Source organism: Schistocerca americana, chromosome 2 (assembly GCF_021461395.2).
Source record: "Schistocerca americana isolate TAMUIC-IGC-003095 chromosome 2, iqSchAmer2.1, whole genome shotgun sequence".
Classification (NCBI taxonomy): Eukaryota; Metazoa; Arthropoda; class Insecta; order Orthoptera; family Acrididae; genus Schistocerca; species Schistocerca americana.
In genome coordinates this window covers 927,769,993-927,794,307 of record NC_060120.1, presented here as the reverse complement: position 1 = coordinate 927,794,307, position 24,315 = coordinate 927,769,993, and the positions used below count along the sequence as shown (strand labels likewise).

At 40.6% G+C, this 24,315-nt stretch overlaps 1 protein-coding gene across 1 annotated transcript in view; it reads left to right on the top strand.

Moving 5' to 3' along the window:
• The window catches only part of LOC124594870 (diacylglycerol kinase eta), a 563,158-nt gene that overhangs the window by 357,076 nt on the left and 181,767 nt on the right, over positions 1-24,315 (top strand). The window contains exon 14 of the mRNA XM_047133339.1: positions 18,322-19,690. Within this exon, the coding sequence (XP_046989295.1) occupies positions 18,322-19,690 (1,369 nt within the window). The remainder of the gene's footprint in view (positions 1-18,321; positions 19,691-24,315) is intronic.

Sequence of the window (24,315 nt, the reverse complement as noted above, 5' to 3'; positions counted from 1 at the left end):
ACAACTTGGATGTTTCAATGAAGCTGGAGGTGTTGCTGAACCACAACCTATTCAGTGGCCCTGAAAGTGTGCGTTAATGAATTCACAAAACATTGCCAAATAATATTTTCAGTTCCTGTTCCCATTAAAAAAATATGATCTGTTATAGGTAGTGTGATGACATCCTAGTCCATATTTTAACGTGAGGAGACATACTTTTCAACTCTTGTGCATAATGAGATTTTTTCTTATAGCATGAAACCACATTTTCCCAATGTGAACTGCAATATATCACACATTAACCAGAACATAACACTCTTGAGCAAGACTTGGCATTTTGAAATTGTGTCAACAAAGCATGACAGGCTGCAAATTGCAGCTCCACATTATTGTCAGATGTTTTATTTACAAACATCGTCTAAATCCATTCATTTTCAGTTTGTTTTAAATATGTTCATACAGTGAAACTTCTAGCAGATTACAACTGTGTGGTGGACTGGGTCTCAGACCTGGGACCTTTGCCTTTTGCAGGTAAATAGTTTGCTACCTTAGCTATTCAAACACTACTCATGACCTGCCCTCAAAGCTCCAGTACCTTTCTCCTACCTTCCAGTCTTCACAGAACTTCTTCTACATATTTTGAAGAACTAGCACTCCTGGAAGAGGATATTGTGAAGAAATAGCTTAACTATGGCCTAGGGGATTGTCTGTAGAATGTATTTTCACTTTGCACCAGAGTGTGCACAGATTCAAAACTTACTGGCAGATTAAAACTGTGTGCCAAAAGAGGATAGAACCTAGGACCTTTATCTGTTGTGGACAGGTTCTTCTCCAAATTATCCTTTCTTTGAGATGTCTTAGTCCTGTGAGGAATACAGGAAAACTTCTGTGAAGTTATAATGATAGATACTGGCAGAGTGGATCGTGAGTTGTGTTTGGAAATCATTTCACATTTGGAAAAGAATCAAGTAAATTTTGGATAGGAGAAGGAGTTGTACTGTTGAATGAAGTGAAGAAGTTCTTCTTTGCTGGTGGGTCCAGAACTCTAAGATAGCATTAGTGAATTTTTTATTATGCTAGGGGCACAATAGAGTATTTGGAGTTAAGGTGTGATTCCTCTGTGTAATCTTTGAAAAAGATAACATATATTGAGAGTCTTGTACTTTCCTCAACCACCTCCTCGATTTGTTTTTATGTCTCGCCCCAATGGTGAAGAATTCATTGATCGAGATGTAATTGGTTAGCATGTTGAGCAATGTGTTTGGGAGACTCTCGGTTGGGCACTGGGAGAGGTAGTGTTTAAGACAGAGATTCTATTTGTATGTGCTACGTTGATGCAGAAAGATATTAATGGTGACAAGGGATGTTGCAGCAAGAAAGAGGAAATGGATGTGAGATGCTCCTGCAAGTGGTTGTTATTCTTGTGTAGAATGAGAGGTACTAGGTGATAGGTTGCTTGAGCTGGTCATCCAAAGTTGAGAACCATTTGGTTTGAAACTTTGAATGCTACCACATCTGAACAGCCAGGATTATTATCTTTGTGCATTTCAGTTAGTAGGTAAAGGGCAAGGTTGTGCAAATCAGGAGAGGTAAAAAGTTCTATAGTGACAGCTATCAGATCTTCTGAAGGTCTGGAGGCTTTACAATTATTTGCATTGCAGATCACCATTAATACAAGAATAAGGCAGAACAATGTCTGAAGATACGGTTCAGGAAGTGTTGGGAGGTAGTGCTTAAAGAGAAGGAGTCCTACAATGATTGAATATGTTTTGGGGAAACTGAGGAGGATAGTTTTGATATTGAGTTTGGAACTGGTAGGCTTCAGCGCTCATTCTGTTGTTTGTGGGTTAGGATTGTATGGTGAAATGTTATGATATCTGTAATAAGAGCAGTGCGGCTGAGTGTTTTGATATAATGGATGTCTCCAGAGCAGCATGCACTCCTATGCAGTCATTTGTTGCACAGCTACAGTAAAAAGTATTCTATGACACATATTCCATCCAAGAATCAAGAAAACAAAAACATAGGAGTTAACAGTCCAAATTTCTTCCAAATGCTTTGTTGTCTATTACCACTCAGAATAGTGTGCAATTTCTATTGGATATGATAGTAGGAGGAATTGGTCAATGAAAGCAGATGAATTAAAATATGCAAGTCAGTGACTGTGGAAAATCAGTTTACTGTAGATGTGATGATTTGATTTGCCAGAAAATATCATTTATGATGTCTGACAAAAGAAACAAGATTGCTGCTGCAAATTTGCGTAGTTGTGTAGTTAATAGTGATGATTACCTTTTATTTAAATTAGTTGATATCTTACGTGCATTGTCAGAAGTTGCAAAATTCTTGTGACTAGCCTTGCTTACGGGAAGCTATCACAGTGCTCCACTTTCCATAACATAAAAAGAATCACTTTAAAGTCTGTTTCTCCCACAAAAATCACATTAAAATATGTAAATACACATGCAGTACATATCTCAACAGTGTCATTAAACACATAGAAAATATGTTCTTAATTTCAGTTAGAACTGGAGTCATGTTAAATTTTATGAAACTGATGTAATGTTTCATGTCTTGGAAACTTATCATGCCATAACTTGAAAATTACTGAATTCATTGAAATACATATTTTTCATTGATTACCAAAGTATTTCATTCAGCAATGGATCTCTTCAAAGTTTCATATTTCAGATTATTTGCTATGTGTAAGCATAAGGAAAGAATGCTTTTTTTCTAATTTTATCATTATTTAAGTCATAACAAGTATGAGGTTAACAGTCTACAACTACTACAAAAACCATATAAAAATTATGAAATTCTCATATGATGTAGATCTCTATAGTATGTAACAATGGAATTCCAGGTTGGAACATCAACAATACTGCATTATGAAAAGGATAGATTGCTACTCACCGTAAAGGTGACATTTTGAATGGTAAACAGGCACAATTAAAAGACTGTTACACACTCAGGTTGAGGACAGCTTTTGCTATGCCGGAATTACAGCAGATGCAACTGAGTTTGCATTAATAGTGAGTCAGCTCGAGCAACCCTATGCTTCCAAAGTTCAAGATATAATCACAGCACTACCGACTGAGAATGCATAAGAAAGATTAAAGACTGAGCTTATTCGTAGAGTTTCAGCATCGCAGTAAGACAGTATCAGATAAGTGCTGACTCAGGAAGATATAGGCGACAGAAAACCGTCTCAGTACCTGTGTCACCTCCACAGCAAGGTGGACTTAGGAATAGTGCCTGACAATCTTCTGCATACGCTATGGAGCTATGCCGCAGGTAAAGGCGACAGACACATCCCTGTACACTGTTACGGAACTGGCCAACCAGTACGGAACTGGCCAACCACATCCAAGATGCCGTCGCTCTGGACGAACATGTTAGTGCTGTGACAATGTCCGGTAGTGTCGCTTCCGTGGCCCTTCCTGTTTCACAAGCAGATTACAATGCTTGGTCCACCAAAGTTGATGCACTGAGCCCACAGATTGGCACACTGTTGTCACAAGGATGTCCTAGTCGCTACAGAGGACGTAGCCACAAATGATCTAGGAGCTGTTCCTAGACTCAGTCTGTATCAGATGCTGGTCTGACCACTTGTTGGTACCACAGATGATTTGGTGAGCAGGCTAAAACATGCACTAGCCCCTGTGCCTACCCATATGCAACTGGCGGTCGGACGCAGACACCACCGACTGCTCAACTACATCCCGGCCCCTATTCATTACTGACAGGGTATCAGGCCGGAAGTATTTAATAGACACAGGGTCCGATCTTAGTATCCTGCTAAGAGCGTCACTGCACTGTTGCAGGCCACCCACTGCATTTAGCTTGTCTGGCGCAAATAATTCAGCAATTGCGACATATGGCACGCGGTGTGAAGAATTGAATTTGGGGCTCCGCCGTCAATTCACATGGGACTTTACTTTAGCAGGCGTGGCCGAAGCAATAATTAGTGCCGATTTATTAGCTCACTATCAGCTCCTGCCGGATGTAGCGAATTCCTGCCTAATAGACAATGTTACCAGACTTACAACCACTGGGTGCCATTGTGATGCCAGAACAAACAACATCAAGGTTATACAGGTTGCAGACGAGGAGTATTGCTCGCTGCTGCATGAGTTCCTGTCCTTCAGGAGGCCTCCAAGCACACCACAGCAAGTTTTGCATGATATGGTCCACCACATAAAAACTACAGATGGGCCGCCTGTGTCTTGCCGGCTGAGACGATTAGCTCCAGAACGCCTTGCCATTGCTAAAACAGAATTTGACACAATGTTACGAGAAGGTATCATCTGACCCTCAAGTAGTCCATGGTCATCTGCACTGCATTTAGTACCCAAAAAGGGAGGAGCCTGGCGCCCCAGTGGCAATTACAGAGTGATCAACTCATGGACCGTGACTGATCGCTACCCAGTGCCACTACTAAAAAACTATATCCACGCACTGCATGGATCCACTGTATTCAGTGTTATAGACTGCACAAAAGCATATACCCAGATTCCTGTGGCAACAGAGGACATTCTAAAGACCGCTATTATTACGCCATTTGGGTTGTATGAAAGTTTGACTTTCGGCTTGCGTAATGCTGCTCAAACCTGGCAGAGGTTCATCGATTCTATCTTGCGTGGGTTGAACTTTTGTTTTGCCTATCTGGACGATGTGTTACTGTATTCATTGTCCAAGGAGCAACATCGCCAGCACCTGAGAGAAGTTTCTGAGCATTTTGAGAAGTACAGCATGGTGTTAAATACAGCTAAATGTGTGTTTGGCCAACATCAAGTCGATTTCCTGGGTCATTGAAGATCTTCATCAGTCTTACTATCACTCACTGAGAACATTGAAGCCATATTGCAATTTCCCAAGCCATCTACAATAAAAGAGCTACGTAGATACTTAGGTATGCTCAATTTTCACCACCGTCATTTACCACACACTGCCGAACAACAGGCGCCGTTGAACGCAGCACTGGTTGGTTCCAAGGTTAAGAGCAGTTCTCCTGTGCAGTGGACCAAGGAGATGAATGTGGCTTTTGAAGTAAGCAAAAAGAGCCTAGCACAAGCAGCACTGCTGGCACACCCCAAGCTCCAAGCTCTACTGGCATTAGTGGTGGATGCCAGTCAGTTAGCCATTGGTGCAGAACTCGAACAATGGGTGGATGATGCCTGGCAGCCGCTGGCTTATTTCTCGCACAAGCTGTCACCTGCACAACAAAGATGGAGCACATATGATCGGGAACTTTTAGCCATATATCGAGCAATCAAGTACTTTCGACCACAGTTTGAGGCACGAGAGTTTGTGGTATACACCAACCACAAGCCTTAAACTTATGCCTTCAAGAAAAACAGCAACACTTGCTCTCCATGGTAGTACAGCCAATTGGAATTTATTAGCCAGTTTAGTATGGACATCCGCCATATCCGCCATATATATCATCACTAATGTGGTTGCAGACTGCCTCTCCAGAGTTGCCAGTGTCTCACAGCCTGTGGACATGATGGCGCTTTCCAGGGTGCAACAAGAAGATTCCGAGCTACACACCATATTGCATGACAACACTGCAGCACTCAAGTTACAGCAAGTCGACATTCCTGGCGTGAACATGAAATTGTACTTGAAGTGTCACATGGCAGATCACACCCTTTTGTTCCCGTTGCATTTTGCAGGCCAGTGTTTGAGTCCTTACATAATCTTTGCCACCCAGGAGCCTGGTAAACATTCAAGCTAGTGTCTCAAAGATTCATGTGGCCAAGGATAGAAAGAGACTGCTGCGAATGGACGAGAAATTGTCAGCGTAGCCAAATTTGCAAAATCACTCACCACATTCATCCCCCATTAGGAGAGTTCCCGGATACTTCTCACATCGCCCATGTTCATCTTGATGTGGTAGAACTATTTCCGCCATCGGATGGCCAGCGGTACATATTCTCAATGATTTACAGATATATGTGATGGCCTGAAGCAGTACCTACGGACAACATCTCCGTGGAAACATTAGCCAAACTTTCACATTAACCTGGCTGGCGAGATTCAGCTGTCCACTCCATATCACCACCGACAGAGGCTGACAGTTCGAGTCAGATTTGTTCACACAGTTGGCAAAGTTCTGTGGCTATGTCCATCACAAAGTGACCAGTTATCATCTGGCCAGCAGTGGCATGCTTGAACGTTGGCATTGAACACTGAAAGCTGCGCTAATATGCCATGGGACATCTTGGACATCTGCACTACCCATAGTCCTGCTGGGTTCACGAACCACATACAAACCAGACATAGGGTCCTTGGCAGCTGAATTGGTTTATGGCGAGACTCTGTACCTACCAGGGGAGTTTGTCGACACAAGCCTACTGTCAGAAATGGACGACCAATCAGAGTTCCTTCACAAGTTACAGGAACATGTAAGCCAAATCAAACCCACAAAGTCCTCCAGGCATGATTGTCCAACAACTTTTGTGCATAACAACCTCAAAAGCTGTTCGCATGTTATGTTACATACAGACTGCGTCAAGCCACCCCTGCAGCCACGTTTACTGGACCTCATAGTGTCCTGTGCAGAGATACACACACAATGGTCATCATAGTAAATGGCAAACAGGCCACTGTGTCTCTTAGCAGAGTGAAGCCGACTTACATTTTCAAGGAGGCATCACTCACCTTACGGTCAAGAGCTCAACGCTTGACAGATGCAACACCTCGACTTTCAGCACTGCCACCACAACTGGTTGATGGAGAACCTACACACACCACCCGCTCCGGACGACATGTCCACTTCCCGGCCAGGTTCAGAGAAGACGCACCATGCTCCGCTTTCATCAAGGGGGCTCCTGTAGCGACCGCTACTCACATCAACTGCTGTGTCTGCATATGTTAGTTCTGTTCGTGCCATTTGTAGATACAGTTGTGTCGTGAATTCAGTGACTGCACGGCAACAAATGTATGGCGTAAACCACCAAGTTTGAATCCGCTGCTTGGAGCACTGAATAATGTTGTTTACTACTTACTGGAGTTATAACTTTTGTTTTTATGTTTATTCTGTTCCTTGGCTACTGTTTTGTTGTTTACAAGTTACATATAGCTACTGTGCTGCTTTTTCTGTAATACTAAGTAATAAACCGTTCAAGTACATTCTCAGTGCGTGTTTGAATATTTATTAGGTACGGGTAGCTCTACACAACGAAAATATACCTGTCATCATAATATTTTCTCTCTAATATTTCTAAGAATATCAAAAATTTGTTCTTAACTTTAATTACAGCTGGAGGTTTCCTATTTTAGAACTGGCAGGCACAATGTTAAATCTGAGCTCAAGAGGGTAATCAATAAGCCAAAAATTGACTATTTTAAGACACTCCTCAGAGACATTCACTGGACTGATGTTTACAGTGCTCATGGCATGAATGAAAAATATAACACTTTTGCTAATAAAGTGCTTACCTTATTCGAACACTGTTTTCCCCCAAAACTTACCAAGGTTAGAGCAAAGTCTACAAAAAAGCCATGGATTACTCGAGGAGTCTTGTAAAACAAAAAGAAAACTGTATCTGTCAATCCGAAACAGTTCCGATGTTGATGCTATAGCACATTACAAGAAATACTGCAAAATATTAAAGACTGCAATACGGATGTCAAAGCAAATATATTACAAGGAAAAGATAGTCATATCAGATAGCAAAATAAAGACAATATGGGATATAGTGAAGGAGGAGACCGGTAGAACCAGACATGAAGAGGAACAAATAGCATTAAGAGTAAATGATATATTGGTGACAGATGTGTATAGTGTTGCAGAACTTTTTAATAGACATTTTATAACTGTTACCGAAAAGATGGGGTTGTCAGGTTCGGTAGATGCTGCTATGGAATACCTCAGACCAGAAATTTCAAGCAACTTCCATAATATGAATTTGACCCTCACTACCCCAACAGAAATAATGTCCATCATAAAACCTTTAAAATCAAAAACATCTAGTATGTGCAGATGGATATGTGTGTGTATGCGAGTGTATACCTGTCCTTTTTTACCCCTAAAGTAAGTCTTTCCGTTCCCAGGATTGGAATGACTCCTTACCCTCTCCCTTAAAACCCACATCCTTTCGTCTTTCCCTCTCCTTCCCTCTTTCCTGATGAAGCAGCCGTTGGTTACGAAAGCTAGAATTTTGTGTGTATGTTTGTGTGTCTATCAACCTGCCAGCGCTTTCGTTTGGTAAGTCACATCTTCTTTGTTTTTAGATATATTTTTCCCACGTGGAATGTTTCCCTACACACACATCAGTTGGTTTTACTGAGAAATTCATCAATGGAGTAGAAGGAGTTGGCCACCAATAAATCCTTTAGGCTTCTCTTAAACTGAATTTCATTGGTTGTTAAGTTAATTAAAGAATGTGATTCTGAGCTAAGTAACGTATTAAGCTATCTGTGTGACCAGTCATTTATCAGTGGAATATATCCTGAATGGCTGAAATATGCTGAAGTTAAGCCACTGTTTAAGAAGGGAGATAAAGAAATAGCATCAAATTTCCGTCCAATTTGACTGTTGCCAGCATTCTCAAAAATTTTCGAAAAAGTAATGTACAGTCAGCTTTATAACCATCTTATCTCAAATAACATACTGTCAAAGTCACAGTTTGGATTTCTAAAAGGTTCTGATATTGAGAAGGCTATCTACACTTACAGTGAAAATGTGCTTAATTCATTAGACAAAAAATTGCAGGCAACTGGTATATTTTGTGATCTGTCAAAGGCATTTGACTGTGTAAATCGCAATATCCTTTTAAGTAAATTAGAGTATTATAGTGTAATAGGAAATGCTGCAAAATGGTTCAAATCTTATATATCTGGCAGGAAACAAAGGGTGTTATTAGGAAAGAGACATGTATCAAGCTAGCAGGCATCATCCAACTGGGAACTAATTACATGTGGGGTCCCACGAGGTTCCATTTTGGGGCCCTTACTTTTTCTTGTGTATATCAATGACCTTTCATCAGTAACATTACCAGATGCCAAGTTCGTTTTGTTTGCCGATGATACAAACATTGCAATAAATAGCAAATCAAGCGTAGTCTTATAAAGATCAGCTAATAAAATATTTGTGGACATTAATCACTGGTTCCTAGCCAATTCTTTGTCTCTAAACTTTGAAAAAACACACTACATGTAGTTCAGAACTTGTAAGGGGTGTCCCATGAGTATATGTCTAACATATGATGACAAGAAGATAGAAGAAGTGGACAGCGTTAAATTCTTGGGATTACAGCTTGATAATAAATTCAACTGGGAGGAGCACAGCACAGAACTGCTGAAGCGTCTTAACAAATCTCTGTTTGCAATGCGAATTTTGTGAGACATAGGGGATATAAAAATGAAAAAGCTGGCATACTATGCTTACTTTCATTCCATAATGTCATATGGGATTATTTTTTGGGGTAATTCATCAAGCCAAGCTAAAGTTTTGCGGGCACAAAAACGTGCAGTAAGAGTTATATGTAGTGTGAACTCAAGAACATCCTGCAGAAGCCTGTTTAGGGAACTAGGGATACTAACTACTGCTTCCCAATATATTTATTCCTTAATGAAATTTGTCATTAAAAATACACTCCTGGAAATTGAAATAAGAACACCGTGAATTCATTGTCCCAGGAAGGGGAAACTTTATTGACACATTCCTGGGGTCAGATACATCACATGATCACACTGACAGACCCACAGGCACATAGACACAGGCAACAGAGCATGCACAATGTCGGCACTAGTACAGTGTATATCCACCTTTCGCAGCAATGCAGGCTGCTATTCTCCCATGGAGACGATCGTAGAGATGCTGGATGTAGTCCTGTAGAACGGCTTACCATGCCATTTCCACCTGGCGCCTCAGTTGGACCAGCGTTCGTGCTCGACGTGCAGACCGCGTGAGACGACGCTTCATCCAGTCCCAAACATGCTCAATGGGGGACAGATCCGGAGATCTTGCTGGCCAGGGTAGTTGACTTACACCTTCTAGAGCATGTTGGGTGGCACGGGATACACGCGGACGTGCATTGTCCTGTTGGAACAGCAAGTTCCCTTGCCGGTCTAGGAATGGTAGAACGATGGGTTCGATGACGGTTTGGATGTACCGTGCACTATTCAGTGTCCCCTCGACGATCACCAGTGGTGTACGGCCAGTGTAGGAGATCGCTCCCCACACCATGATGCCGGGTGTTGGCCCTGTGTGCCTCGGTCGTATGCAGTCCTGATTGTGGCGCTCACCTGCACGGCGCCAAACACGCATACGACCATCATTGGCACCAAGGCAGAAGCGACTCTCATCGCTGAAGACGACACGTCTCCATTCGTCCCTTCATTCATGCCTGTCGCGACACCACTGGAGGCGGGCTGCACGATGTTGGGGCGTGAGCGGAAGATGACCTAACGGTGTGCGGGACCGTAGCCCAGCTTCATGGAGACGGTTGCGAATGGTCCTCGCCGATACCCCAGGAGCAACAGTGTCCCTAATTTGCTGGGAAGTGGCGGTGCGGTGCCCTACGGCACTGCGTAGGATCCTACGGTCTTGGCGTGAATCCGTGCGTCGCTGCGGTCCGGTCCCAGGTCGACGGGCACGTGCACCTTCCGCCGACCACTGGCGACAACATCGATGTACTGTGGAGACCTCACACCCCACGTGTTGAGCAATTCGGCGGTACGTCCACCCGGCCTCCCGCATGACCACTATACGCCCTCGCTCAAAGTCCATCAACTGCACATACGGTTCACGTCCACGCTGTCGCGGCATGCTACCAGTGTTAAAGACTGCGATGGAGCTCCGTATGCCACGGCAAACTGGCTGACACTGACGGCGGCGGTGCACAAATGCTGCGCAGCTAGCGCCATTCGACGGCCAACACCGCGGTTCCTGGTGTGTCCGCCGTGCGTGTGATCATTGCTTGTACAGCCCTCTCGCAGTGTACGGAGCAAGTATGGTGGGTCTGACACACCGGTGTCAATGTGTTCTTTTTTCCAATTCCAGGAGTGTATATCACTTTTTCAAACCAAGGATTTAAAGTCACTTAGTCTTGTACAAAAAGGTGTGCATTATTCAGGAACACACATTTTCAATAACTTGCCAGCAGCCATAAAAAGCTTAACAACCAATGAAATTCAGTTTAAGAGAAGCCTAAAGGATTTATTGGTGGCCAACTCCTTCTACTCCATTGATGAATTTCTCAGTAAAACCAACTAATGTGTGTGTAGGGAAACATTCCACGTGGGAAAAATATATCTAAAAACAAAGAAGATGTGACTTACCAAACAAAAGCGCTGGCACATCAATAGACGTAACCCCCCCCGGTGTAAAACCTGTCCCATGCACCCTCCCACCACCACCTACTCCAGTCCTGTAACCCGCAAGGTGTACACGATCAAAGGCAGAGCCACGTGTGAAAGCACCCACGTGATTTACCAACTGACCTGCCTACACTGTGACGCATTCTATGTGGGAATGACCAGCAACAAACTGTCCATTCGCATGAATGGACACAGGCAGACAGTGTTTGTTGGTAATGTGGATCACCCTGTGGCTAAACATGCCTTGGTGCACGGCCAGCACATCTTGGCACAGTGTTACACCGTCCGGGTTATCTGGATACTTCCCACTAACACCAACCTATCCGAACTCCGGAGATGGGAACTTGCTCTTCAATATATCCTCTCTTCCCGTTATCCACCAGGCCTCAATCTCCGCTAATTTCAAGTTGCCGCCACTCATACCTCACCTGTCATTCAACAACATCCTTGCCTCTGCTCTTCCGCCTCGACTGACATCTCTGCCCAAACTCTTTGTCTTTAAATATGTCTGCTTGTGTCTGTATATGTGTGGATGGATGTGTGTGTTTGTGTGAGTGTATACCCGTCCTTTTTTCCCCCTAAGGTAAGTCTTTCCGCTCCCGGGATTGGAATGACTCCTTACCCTCTCCCTTAAAACCCACATCCTTTCGTCTTTCCCTCTCCTTCCCTCTTTCCTGATGAGGCAACAGTTTGTTGCGAAAGCTTGAATTTTGTGTGTGTGTCTGTGTTTCTTTGTCTATCGACGTTCCAGCGCTTTCGTTTGGTAAGTCACATCATCTTTGTTTTTATATATCTCCCTCTATTATATATATATATATAATAGAAGGAAACATTCCACGTGGGAAAAAATATATCTAAAAAACAAAGATGATGTGACTTACCAAACGAAAGTGCTGGCACTTCGATAGACACACAAACATACACACAAAATTCTAGCTTTCGCAACCAATGGTTGCCTCGTCAGGAAAGAGGGAAGGAGAGGGAAAGACGAAAGGATTTGGGTTTTCCTTTCTTCTTTCCCTCTCCTTCCCTCTTTCCTGACGAGGCAACCGTTGGTTGCGAAAGCTAGAATTTTGTGTGTATGTTTGTGTTTGTTTGTGTGTCTATCGACGTGCCAGCGCTTTATATATATATATTGGAAGGAAACATTCCACGTGGGAAAAATTATATAAAAAAACAAAGATGAGGTGACTTACCGAACAAAAGCGCTGGCAGGTCGATAGACACACAAACAAACACAAACATACACACAAAATTCAAGCTTTTGCAACAAACTGTTGCCTCATCAGGAAAGAGGGAAGGAGAGGGGAAGACGAAAGGAAGTGGGTTTTAAGGGAGAGGGTAAGGAGTCATTCCAATCCCGGGAGCGGAAAGACTTACCTTAGGGGGAAAAAAGGACAGGTATACACTCGCACACACACACATATCCATCCACACATACAGACACAAGCAGACATATTTAAATATGTCTGCTTGTACACACAAAATTCTAGCTTTCACAACAAACAGTTGCTTCATCAGGAAAGAGGGAAGGAGAGGGAAAGACGAAAGGATGTGGGTTTTAAGGGAGAGGGTAAGGAGTCATTCCAATCCCGGGAGCGGAAAGACTTACCTTAGGGGGAAAAAAGGACAGGTATACACTCGCACACACACACACACACACACACACACACACATATCCATGCGCACATACACAGACACAAGCAGACAAGCAGACATGTCTGCTTCATTTATTGCATTTTTATATTTTCTCCTTTCATCAATTAAATTCAGTATTTCTTCTGTTACCCAAGGATTTCTACTAGCCCTTGTCTTTTTACCTACTTGATCCTCTGCTGCCTTCACTACTTCATCCGTCAAAGCTACCCATTCTTCTTCTACTATATTTCTTTCCCCCATTCCTGTCAATTGTTCCCTTATGCTCTCCCTGAAACTCTGTACAACCTCTGGTTCTTTCAGTTTATCCAGGTCCCATCTCCTTAAATTCCCACCTTTTTGCAGTTTCTTCAGTTTTAATCTACAGTTCATAACCAATAGATTGTGGTCAGAGTCCACATCTGCCCCTGGAAATGTCTTACAATTTAAAACCTGGTTCCGAAATCTCTGTCTTACCATTATATAATCTATCTGATACCTTTTAGTGTCTCCAGGGTTCTTCCATGTATACAACCTTCTTTCGTGATTCTTAAACCGAGTGTTAGCTATGATTAAGTTGTGCTCTGTGCAAAATTCTACCAGGCGGCTTCCTTTTTCATTTCTTAGCCCCAATCCATATCCACCTACTACGTTTCCTTCTCTCCCTTTTCCTACACTCGAATTCCAGTCACCCATGACTATTAAATTTTCATCTCCCTTCACTATCTGAATAATTTCTTTTATTTCATCATACATTTCTTTAATTTCTTCGTCATCTGCAGAGCTAGTTGGCATATAAACTTGTACTACTGTAGTAGGTGTGGGCTTCATATCTATCTTGGCCACAATAATGCATTCACTATGCTGTTTGTAGTAGCTTACCCACATTCCTATTTTCCTATTTGATTTTGTGTTCATAACCCTGTATTCACCTGACCAGAGGTCTTGTTCCTCCTGCCACCGAACTTCACTAATTCCCACTATATCTAACTTTAACCCATCCATTTCCCTTTTTAAATTTTCTAACCTACCTGCCCGATTAAGGGATCTGACATTCCACGCTCCGATCCGTAGAACGCCAGTTTTCTTTCTCCTGATAACGACATCCTCTTGAGTAGTCCCCGCCCAGAGATCCAAATGGCGGACTATTTTACCTCCGGAATATTTTACCCAAGAGGACGCCATCATCATTCAATCATACTGTAAAGCTGCATGCCCTCGGGAAAAATTACGGCTGTAGTTTCCCCTTGCTTTCAGCCGTTCGCAGTACCAGCACAGCAAGGCCGTTTTGGTTATTGTTACAAGGCCAGATCAGTCAATCACCCAGACTGTTGCCCTTGCAACTACTGAAAAGGCTGCTGCATATATATAGTTATAATAGAGGGAAACATTCCACGTAGGAAATATATATATATATATATATCACATCATCTTTATTTTTTTATATATATATATATATATATATATATATATATATATATATATATATATATATATATATATATATATATATATATATATATATATATATATATATATATATATATATATATATATATATATATATATATATATAACAGAAGGAAACATTCCACGTGGGAAAAATTATATATAAAAACAAAGATGAGGTGACTTACCGAACGAAAGCGCTGGCAGGTCAATAGACACACAAACAAACACAAAAATACACACAAAATTCAAGCTTTCGCAACAAACTGTTGCCTCATCAGGAAAGAGGGAAGGAGAGGGGAAGACGAAAGGAAGTGGGTTTTAAGGGAGAGGGTAAGGAGTCATTCCAATCCCGGGAGCGGAAAGACTTACCTTAGGGGGAAAAAAGGACAGGTATACACTCGCACACACGCACATATCCATCCACACATACAGACACAAGCAGACATATTTATATATGTATATATAATAGAGGGAAACATTCCACGCGGGAAAAATATATTTAAAAACAAAGATGATGTGACTTACCATACGAAAGCGCTGGCAGATCGATAGAAACACAAACAGACACATACATACACACAAAATTCAAGCTTTCGCAACAAACTGTTGCCTCATCAGGAAAGAGGGAAGGAGAGGGAAAGACGAAAGGAAGTGGGTTTTAAGGGAGAGGGTAAGGAGTCATTCCAATCCCGGTAGCGGAAAGACTTACCTTAGGGGGAAAAAAGGACGGGTATACACTCGCACACACACACATATCCATCCACACATATACAGACACAAGCAGACATATTTGAAGACCACTTTCCTGATGGTCTTCAAATATGTCTGCTTGTGTCTGTATATGTGTGGATGGATATGTGTGTGTGTGCGAGTGTATACCCGTCCTTTTTTCCCCCTAAGGTAAGTCTTTCCACTCCCGGGATTGGAATGACTCCTTACCCTCTCCCTTAAAACCCACATCCTTTTGTCTTTCCCTCTCCTTCCCTCTTTCCTGATGAGGCAACAGTTTGCTGCGAAAGCTTGAATTTTGTGTGTATGTTTGTGTTTGTTTGTGTGCCGGTCGACCTGCCATCACTTTCATTTGGTAAGTCACATCATCTTTGTTTATATAAAAACAAAGATGATGTGACTTACCAAATGAAAGTGCTGGCAGGTCGACCGACACACAAACAAACACAAACATACACACAAAATTCAAGCTTTCGCAACAAACTGTTGCCTCATATATATATATGTGTGTGTGTGTGTGTGTGTGTACAATCTAACTTCTGCACCATTTCAGTGCAGTAATGTGTTCATTGTAAATTAGTATTATAGTAGTTGTATTACATGTTTATTACCTTATAAATAAATAAAAAACTTTTTTATTTTAAATTCAGTGCATTAGTACTTGTAAAATGACTTTCATATAGTGTTCATTAAAAAATGACAATCATTACACTTGGGACCTGTTGAATGGTACATTAGCTTATTTGTTTTAGTTGTAAATATTTGTCATGTATTGTTGTTTTTCTGGCATGTTCCACATCCTGAAGGACCTCCTCACTACGGATCAATTGGAATGAAAGTAAATCTAACCTAATCTAATGTTTTGCACAATAGATGTGTCACCACATTGGAAGCCAACAATGTCTGGCTCTCATTGATGTATTGCTGGTAGGGCTGCTTAGCCAACTTGCTTTCGAAGGACTATAGGACTCATTTAAGTCTATTCATGTCTGTTTTCATTCCTTTCACTGCTCAGAACATTTATGCATTTCTTCTTCTATGAGACTGTATAGATGCTGTGCTGTTTCTGTCTTCTGGTTAAACAGATATCTGTGATAAACTGTTCACATAATACCACTGGGTTGTTGAATTTTGCTGAAACTATTCAAGGACACAGTTCAAGGTCAAGAAACAATTGTGCACAGCTACACCATGATAACTCATACAAGCAAGTGTCATTTTTTTTTCATCTGTGATACATATACTGACAGGTGCGAGAAACCCAACATGTTAACTTAAAGAAAAATTTCAAATTCCAGTCACTTTTATGACACTGATTTACTATTTCATGATAAAATATTGTGGTACAGTCCCGTCTAGGTGTCTGAACAATGAAAAAAAGGAAAATTATAAACAAATTAAGCCATAGATGTGGAAGAAACATGAATGGATTCACACACCAGCACATTTTAAGGAAGCTCATGAAGGTAATGCACCTCTGTTTTGTTTGTATATACTTCACACTAAATCGTAGCATCCAGTCTTTTATGCATGCCCCTGAGTTGTTGAATTTTGATGACACTAGTCACAGTATCATCTCCTATTCTTTCATGATGACCACCTGTATGTGCTGTAGGGCCTCTGAATAGTGCTGATAGGCACTTCTTCCCAGCTGGTTCCATAGATGCTCAGTAGGATTCAAATCATTACTATGAGCAAGCCAAGGCATAACATGAATCTCCTCTTCATCCAAAAACTTTCACACAGTTCTCTCAACTTGTATGCGTACTTTGTCATGCATTAGTGTAAAGCCATCTCCAGTAAATAGAACAAAAGGCTTTACTCCACATATTAGCGTGCTGCAAAGCTCCCATGCTCAACAGAGACCAGCTCCATCCTTGCAGTCACATTAACTCCTGCTCACACCATCAGAGAACCATCTTGGAGGTGTTGTGGATGAGAATGTGCAAGGGGAATACCTTTCTCCAGGCCTTCTTCATGCAGGCCATATCATGACTTGTTGCTGAACAACACTCACTCCTACTGTTGTAGCCTCCAGCTGCAATATTCGTTTGCAAAACATAGTCGATCTGTGTGATACTCCCTGATGGGTTCTGGTCCTGTAGCAGGTCTCCTGCATTGAAGTCTGGCTTCTTCTCGGTAACATTGGCCCCTCAAATTTGGTGGTCTAGAATTTGTGCTTCAATGGTAGTGGTGTGACAGCTGCAGAGAACTCTAAGTTGTAAGAAATGGTCTTCTCTTGTCAATTTGCTTATCTCATGTCTGAGCCTTGTTTCCTTGCATAACATCCATTTTTCCTGTGCATTATTATGGATCTCGAAATTATGAAAGGTGTAATTTCAATACTTCCGCAGTGTAATGCATGCTGCGACCATCTTCCATGAAAGTAACAGCTTTAGAAGCACATTTACTCCAAAAGCTTGATTATGAGATCCTACAAATGTGTATTTGAAAGGAGAAAAGAGCAAGGTACGACAATAAATATTAAAAGGGTGGTAAAACATTATTGCCCAATATTCAGTATTGTCTTTTACAGCTGGAACAGAAAATAACAATTAAGGCTAATGCAACACTTCATTGTTTTCTCACAAAGTGATGCCAATAATAAACCAGTAACATACCCTGTCTAAAAATACAAGAGGAATTGCTGCATTTTGATTAAATAGATAATTACGTAACATTCATTATGTGTATTGTTTTTCATACCAGACATTGTAGTTGCATACATCACTTACCTGCAACAACTTGTCTGATAACTCTTGTCATTTCACAATGCTCTGAAAGTTTCTTTTCCATTAATTCATGTGCATCTTTGTACTAATGCTAACAAAACTTATGCCCATTTTTTCTGAGCAATAAAGTAGGGAACTTTATTTTCCATCCACCTCCATACAAGCAGTAAAGTGTTGATATTTCTCTGGTCCACAGATAGTATTGTGCTAAGTAGCTATAATTTTTATTTTCTGTCGAGTCCCCCGAAAGGCATGTCACACAGCTAGAACAAGTAAGCGTGTGTGGTAAGTAGCCCACAATGGGCAAATTCTTTGGTTGAAATCTCATAAAGGGGATTTGTATAGTATTAAATAGTTAAAAATTTTGAATGATTGCAGAAAACTAACCATAAGTATTAGGTGTGTTAACACTTTTACAATACCAAGTAGGTGTCTTTATTAATAAGATTTATCCATCCTGCAGGTACTCTCTTCAATTGACTCAGCATCCAGCACTGAACCAAGCCCATGCCCATCACCACTTCTCACAGAACGCCTGACATCTATTTCACCTTTGCCAGACTTGAGAAGAGATTCAGCATATGATGAAATGCTTACACTGCCTGCCCCTGATGAGTTTGCTGATGCGGAAGCAAGAAGACGCAGCCTTGAACCACCAGCAGACACGTCTCGCGTTCCATCCAGCAGTCCCAGCCCTGTTGAGATATTCCTTACAGTGCCTTCTGATGATGACAACAGCAGTAGGAGATCTTCAGTGAGTGATAAAGAAGCTAAGGATATTGGAAATCTTATTGTCAAAGACGCAAGAAAATCTTACAGTTCAGAAACAAGTGAATCAGGAGTGAGTGTTATCAGTCCAGATGCTTCTCCCAAGAGTGATTTGGAGGTGAAAAGTGCTTTTGCTGAAGCTACAGTTCAAGTTCATGTTCCAGCAGGAGCGGATTTGATAGACAGTAAGCCACAAGAAAACCAGGATTATCTTCTTAGTCCAGAAGAAAGAGAAATGCGGGAGCGTGATGTTGCCAGAAGAATATCTGTTGTGTGCCTTGAAGATTTAGGTCACATAGATTCACCAGAGACTACAGAAATGGAACCCAATAGTGAACAAATTGCAGATGATACTTTGGAGGATGACACTCTGGTAATAAAGCATGATGACCTTGATCTTGTGGTAAGGCACCATTTAACAGATACATTAATGGAAGGTGAAGATTTATCTGAGATAAGTTTACGAAGTGAACTTGTAGCAGCAGGTTTTGATGTGTATAGTGGTGGAATAGTGTCTTCTCCTGAGGATGAGACAGAACCGTTAGTGAAAGATGAAATTCCTTTGGATGAAGAAAGCACAAACACTGCCAAAATTGTAAGGGGCTGCAGTTTGGCCCATTTTTCTGAAGGCAACGATATTGCTAGACGATCTTTTTATAAACAAATAAAGCCTGTACGTAAAACTGCGACTGACAAATCAGCTATTCAACAAAGTGAGGCCTTAGCAGAACATGAAAGTGAAAATTTAGATGTTGTTAAAATTCAGATTCAGGGCTCTAACAATAACCTTAGTGGAGAACTAGCACCACCTACTAGTGAGGTAGAACATAGACCAAGTCTCACACCATCTGAAGTTGATGAAGAGTTGCTTCAGTATCATATAATGGGTCAGAAGGCAGCTGGCTTAATTAGCCCAGATGAAGGTCCTGGTGAGCGACCAAGTGTAAGCCCTAATATTTTCCCCCCAGTGATTAGTGTAATTGTTGACCCACCGTCTCCTGCACATTCTGATGACAGAGAGGCCACAGTATACCGGAGATTCAGTGATGACAGCACTGGAAAATGTAAGTACTCCATAGTGATGACAGTTATTTTCTAGTAATAGTGCTCTACTTCTAACACATCAACGTGGATGTCGATGTTCAGTTGTGTGTTTCTCCCTTTATCGGCACATTCCATATAAATGGCTGCCAGACAGTAAGTAACAATGTGGCTGGAAAAATGATGCCACTCCAAACAGTGACAGAATTTAGTACAATCATATTCCTTTCTCCTGTTTATAAAAGATGTTCCAAGCACATCATCATTGAAGGGCATATTAAATCCTAATTTTTTTCTTGATGTTCACTGAAGGATTAAGTCTAAGGATATTTTTGAGTGATCTTTTCATTTCTTATCTCAGTTACTTAACTTTTAATTCTTCTATTTAAAATCACATCTCTGTAATCACTTAAGAAAAAAGAAAGAGAGATAGGACTTCAGTTCCACTTGGTTCAGAAGCCAAGACTGAAAAAGCAGCTTTCAAAGAAATTTATGACAATAGCTTTGTTTATTTAAAAAGAAAGCAAATAGCTTTAATAGCAAAAAACAACAAGTAGAAAGAATAAACCATATGGAATGCTTGTACTCACCAAAACACCAAAAATGAGAGGAACACACAAAGTAATATGTCTTAGGTTTTTATTAGCCATATGCTTCAGAGTGTGTCAAGAATACAAAAGATTGTGGAGTATATGCTTGGTTCAAGATTTCAGAGCTTTGAGAGTTTCAGTTTTATGTAAGTTTCTTCAAGGGGGGCTGCTATTCTCTCTTTTGCTGTTCATTTAAAAGCTTTTTTTCTTTCTTTTTTCTAGATATTTGATTTCAAGGCCTCTGTTGCAAACACACAAGAAACAAATCCCCATCTATCAATAAATGAGAGAAAAATATTCACAAAATTGTTAGAAGAGAAGAAAGTTGCTGATTTTGTGTCTTATAGGCATTCTCTCCAGAACACCAGCATACGTGCTGGATGCCTGTGTTACTTTAATTTACTGTGTTGTTTACATTTCATTTCATACCAATCTGATGAATTGCAATGTTTAATATTTTCCCCCGTATGCCATCAGGTTCTTCTATTAATTTTCTGCCATTATTTGCTTCTTTTTCATTCCCACTGTATTGAGAGGAAAGGAAATGTATCCCACAAAATTACAAAATTACTCCATATATTTTCTATAATGTAATTTGATAGATAAAAATCTACTCACCACTTGACAGTAGGAGAACACATGTATAATAAATATTCAAGTTTGTAAGCTTCTGGAACCAGTAGGTCCTTCTTCTGACATAGGGGTTGAAGGAGAGGGAAGAAGAGTGAAGGAAAAGGACTGGCGAGGTATAGGAAAGGAGGTTGAGTTCGGTAAAGTTGTCCAGAATCCCGGATCAGGAAACTTACCAGACAGGATGAGAAGGAAAGACTGATTGTTGGCGACTGCACTGGATGAGATTTGAAAACCTGAGAGCTAGAAGGTGGAAGACAGTTTAAAATGCAAGACAGAGATTACTGCCAAAACATTATGCATGAAAAGCTAAGTGCAGTTTATGTTTTAGAGATGGGAGGGGGGGTGGCAGAAAATAGATAGACCAGAAAATGAAAGATACAGAAAAGTAAAAGGGAATGAAGAAAGGAATAGTTACCATGAAGAAATGCTGAGACCAAAGAAATTAACATAAAATAAGACCAGGTGGGTGGCAAGAACCAAGGACATGGTATTGCTCCAGTTGACACCTGCAGAGTTCTGAGAAACTGGGGTCTAGAAGAAGACTTGAGATGGCACATGTAGAATTTTTTCATCTGGGAGAAAACAGGGAAAAACCCAGGAATTTTTTAGAATTCCACGAATTTTCCATTGTGTTCGTTTTGCCTTAAATTTTGACTGATAAGAACTGATACTCTAACAAAGAATTTTACTTTTGCCTGCTACTGCAGAATAACACTGCACCAATTAAACATAAACAAGAGAAAAACGCCAATATAAAACTTAAGTTCCAAAGAAAGTGCACCATTGACAACAAGAAGACAGAGTGCGCACACAAGTGTCTGCTGACAGCAAAATGTGTCAAGGGCTTTAGGACCAAGACTTTGCAATACTTCGTAACAACAAACTGCTTTTGATGAGCCTGGCATAACAATGGTCATGGGAAAATACTGCAAATGGTGGTTTGAGATGTGTTACTTTCAAAGTAAATTTCCTTTTACACAAGATGAATTATGTTACTTGTGAGAAAGTGTGATGAATTTCTTAAATCACAGAGTGTTTGACTCTCATCAAAACTTAATACTTTGAGAACCTGCCATTTAGAAAAATTTTGGGCCCAAAAGACCAGACATTTATGTCATCTTTTAAAATTTTACTGGCACATTTGTGCCTGAGATATCTTAAAAGGTAATGCACAGAAGAAAGACCAATATTATATGTGAAAGCTTAGTTTGTCTTGTAGCTATGTTATGTATATATCAATGTAAACCGTGAACTTTTCGTATTTGTGTGTTTGTGCTACTTAACAGTGGTGTTGCTGGTGGCTGACTACATCACATGTCCTATGCTTTGGATATCTGCTGTCATTTGGTGGTGAGATAACATGATGTGAAGTATGATACTCTGACAAAACCACATCGCAATCTTGATTTCAATGCTTCAGAAACTAATGTGCTGTGTTTTGTATTTATAGTTTCGTAATACAAAAATAAGCAGTATACATGTCACTGCGCATCAAAGATCTTTCCAAAATGCATTATTTTTTTGCTGAGTTTCATTTCCTAAAGTGCTGGGAGGTTCTACACCAGCGTATAAAACCTTTACCATTCAAACCATTGATAAGTTTTACAGTTCCAAGGGAAAGTATGCTGTCACGTAACATGGCAAAAGTGTGTTTTCACCCAGGAAGATGTGTATTTTTAACTGGGAATCAAGGGAAAAATCCAGGATTGGTTTTTCCTTGTCTGCATATACACCCTGTTAATGTATCTACCTTCATATTGTATCCCAAATGGTTGTCTTTACATGCCCATACCACTTACACCTTAATGATCCTATCTCTTCTGAAAGGATGCTTCCTTTATTATCTCCTTGATCTCTTTACTTATGGCTCAGCCCATCTTTGTTACTCCCACTCTGCATCTGTGAAATTTCATTTCATATGTCTGTGTCTTCCTTAACTGTATTTTCTTCATTGTTCGGATTTCAAAAGTATAGGCCAGAATAGCCATATAGGAGAATTGATAAACCATTCCCCTGATCTTCTGCAGGCCTCTTTATTGCGCAGAAAGCTCCTGACACTTCTTAGAAATGCTGCTGTGTACCTCCCTCCTTAATTTACTTTGCCATTTCTTCCATTTGCTGTCTCTGTTCTTCCAAGGTATTTGGAGCTGTCAGCTTGTTTTGGCTGCCAGCATGAGTAGTGGGGCAGTCCACTCCCTCTTCCTGATCCCAAACATAAACTCACTCTTCCTCACATTTAATTGCTGTGAACTTTGTTTTCCTTATTTTGTCAGATCATTAGCTCATCACCTAAGGCTATTAACTTATCACTGTCCTCTCCTACTGTTTTTGCTACCTTGTAAATTATGTCATCCGTGACAGTGACAAAAATTAAGCATGAAAGGGCACATCTTTGTTTCAAACTCCCTTCTCAACTTTATCTAATCTGTTGTCTCATTTTCAGCTTTAACATTGCTTTTACTTCTGTGGTGGATCTCTTTCATCCTGTCAACTGTGTACTTTTTCACACCTTAGTTCTCCAAGTTTTCCTCTGCCTTATTGCAGTGCACACCTTCTCAAGATTCAGGAAGGCCAGCAGTAACTCTTGCTCTCACTTGTAATGCTTCTCCTATAATATCCTTACCATAAAAAGTAATCCATCAAATTCCGTAAGCAACGTCAATATTTATATCACTTATAGAATGTTACTCTTGTAGCCAACATACTAAGATCTGAAAGTGATTTGATAGAACTGAAAGTGATCACAACATTAGAAATATATGTGATCCCAACAGATAACTAAATTTTATTTGCTAGATATTGTGCAAATACAAACTTTGTCATCAAAGGTTTGCTGAGCAGAAGTGGCTACCTCATCAAATGATAAGTCTGGAAAACTTAATGCCTTTGTTTTGTCTGGTGCTTACCAAGCAATGACATCATGAATTAGTGATGGTGCATAAGATATATTGCATTGCAGTGGCAGGATAAGCCCCGCAACTCTGTGATACAAGGCTCATAGGACTGACACATCTGTTTTTTCATTGTTTAAATTAAAGTCTTGCAGCTACAATGTGAGGTTCTCACTGTGATGTTTCTCAGCAAATCACAACAGAAAAAATTATGCCAGAACCAGCCAATGGTTGCAACTTTTATACCACTTCATGTAAGTGGCAGTTATATGTAGAGACTGGATTATACGCATCATAAAATCCTTAAAATATGCATGAAAAATTCTTAAAATTCACGAAAAGTGTCGAAATATGCAAGATCAAATAAAAAAATACAAAAAAAACATGGTAGTTACTCCATGCATTATATCTCAAAGTCAAACCTGTGCATATCAATTACTAGGAAGAGTACCAGCCACGCAAAAAAATCCGTACATTTAGAACGCTGATATTTTCTGAATACTCTCTGGTAGAGGTTAGGAAGGGGGCTTTCTG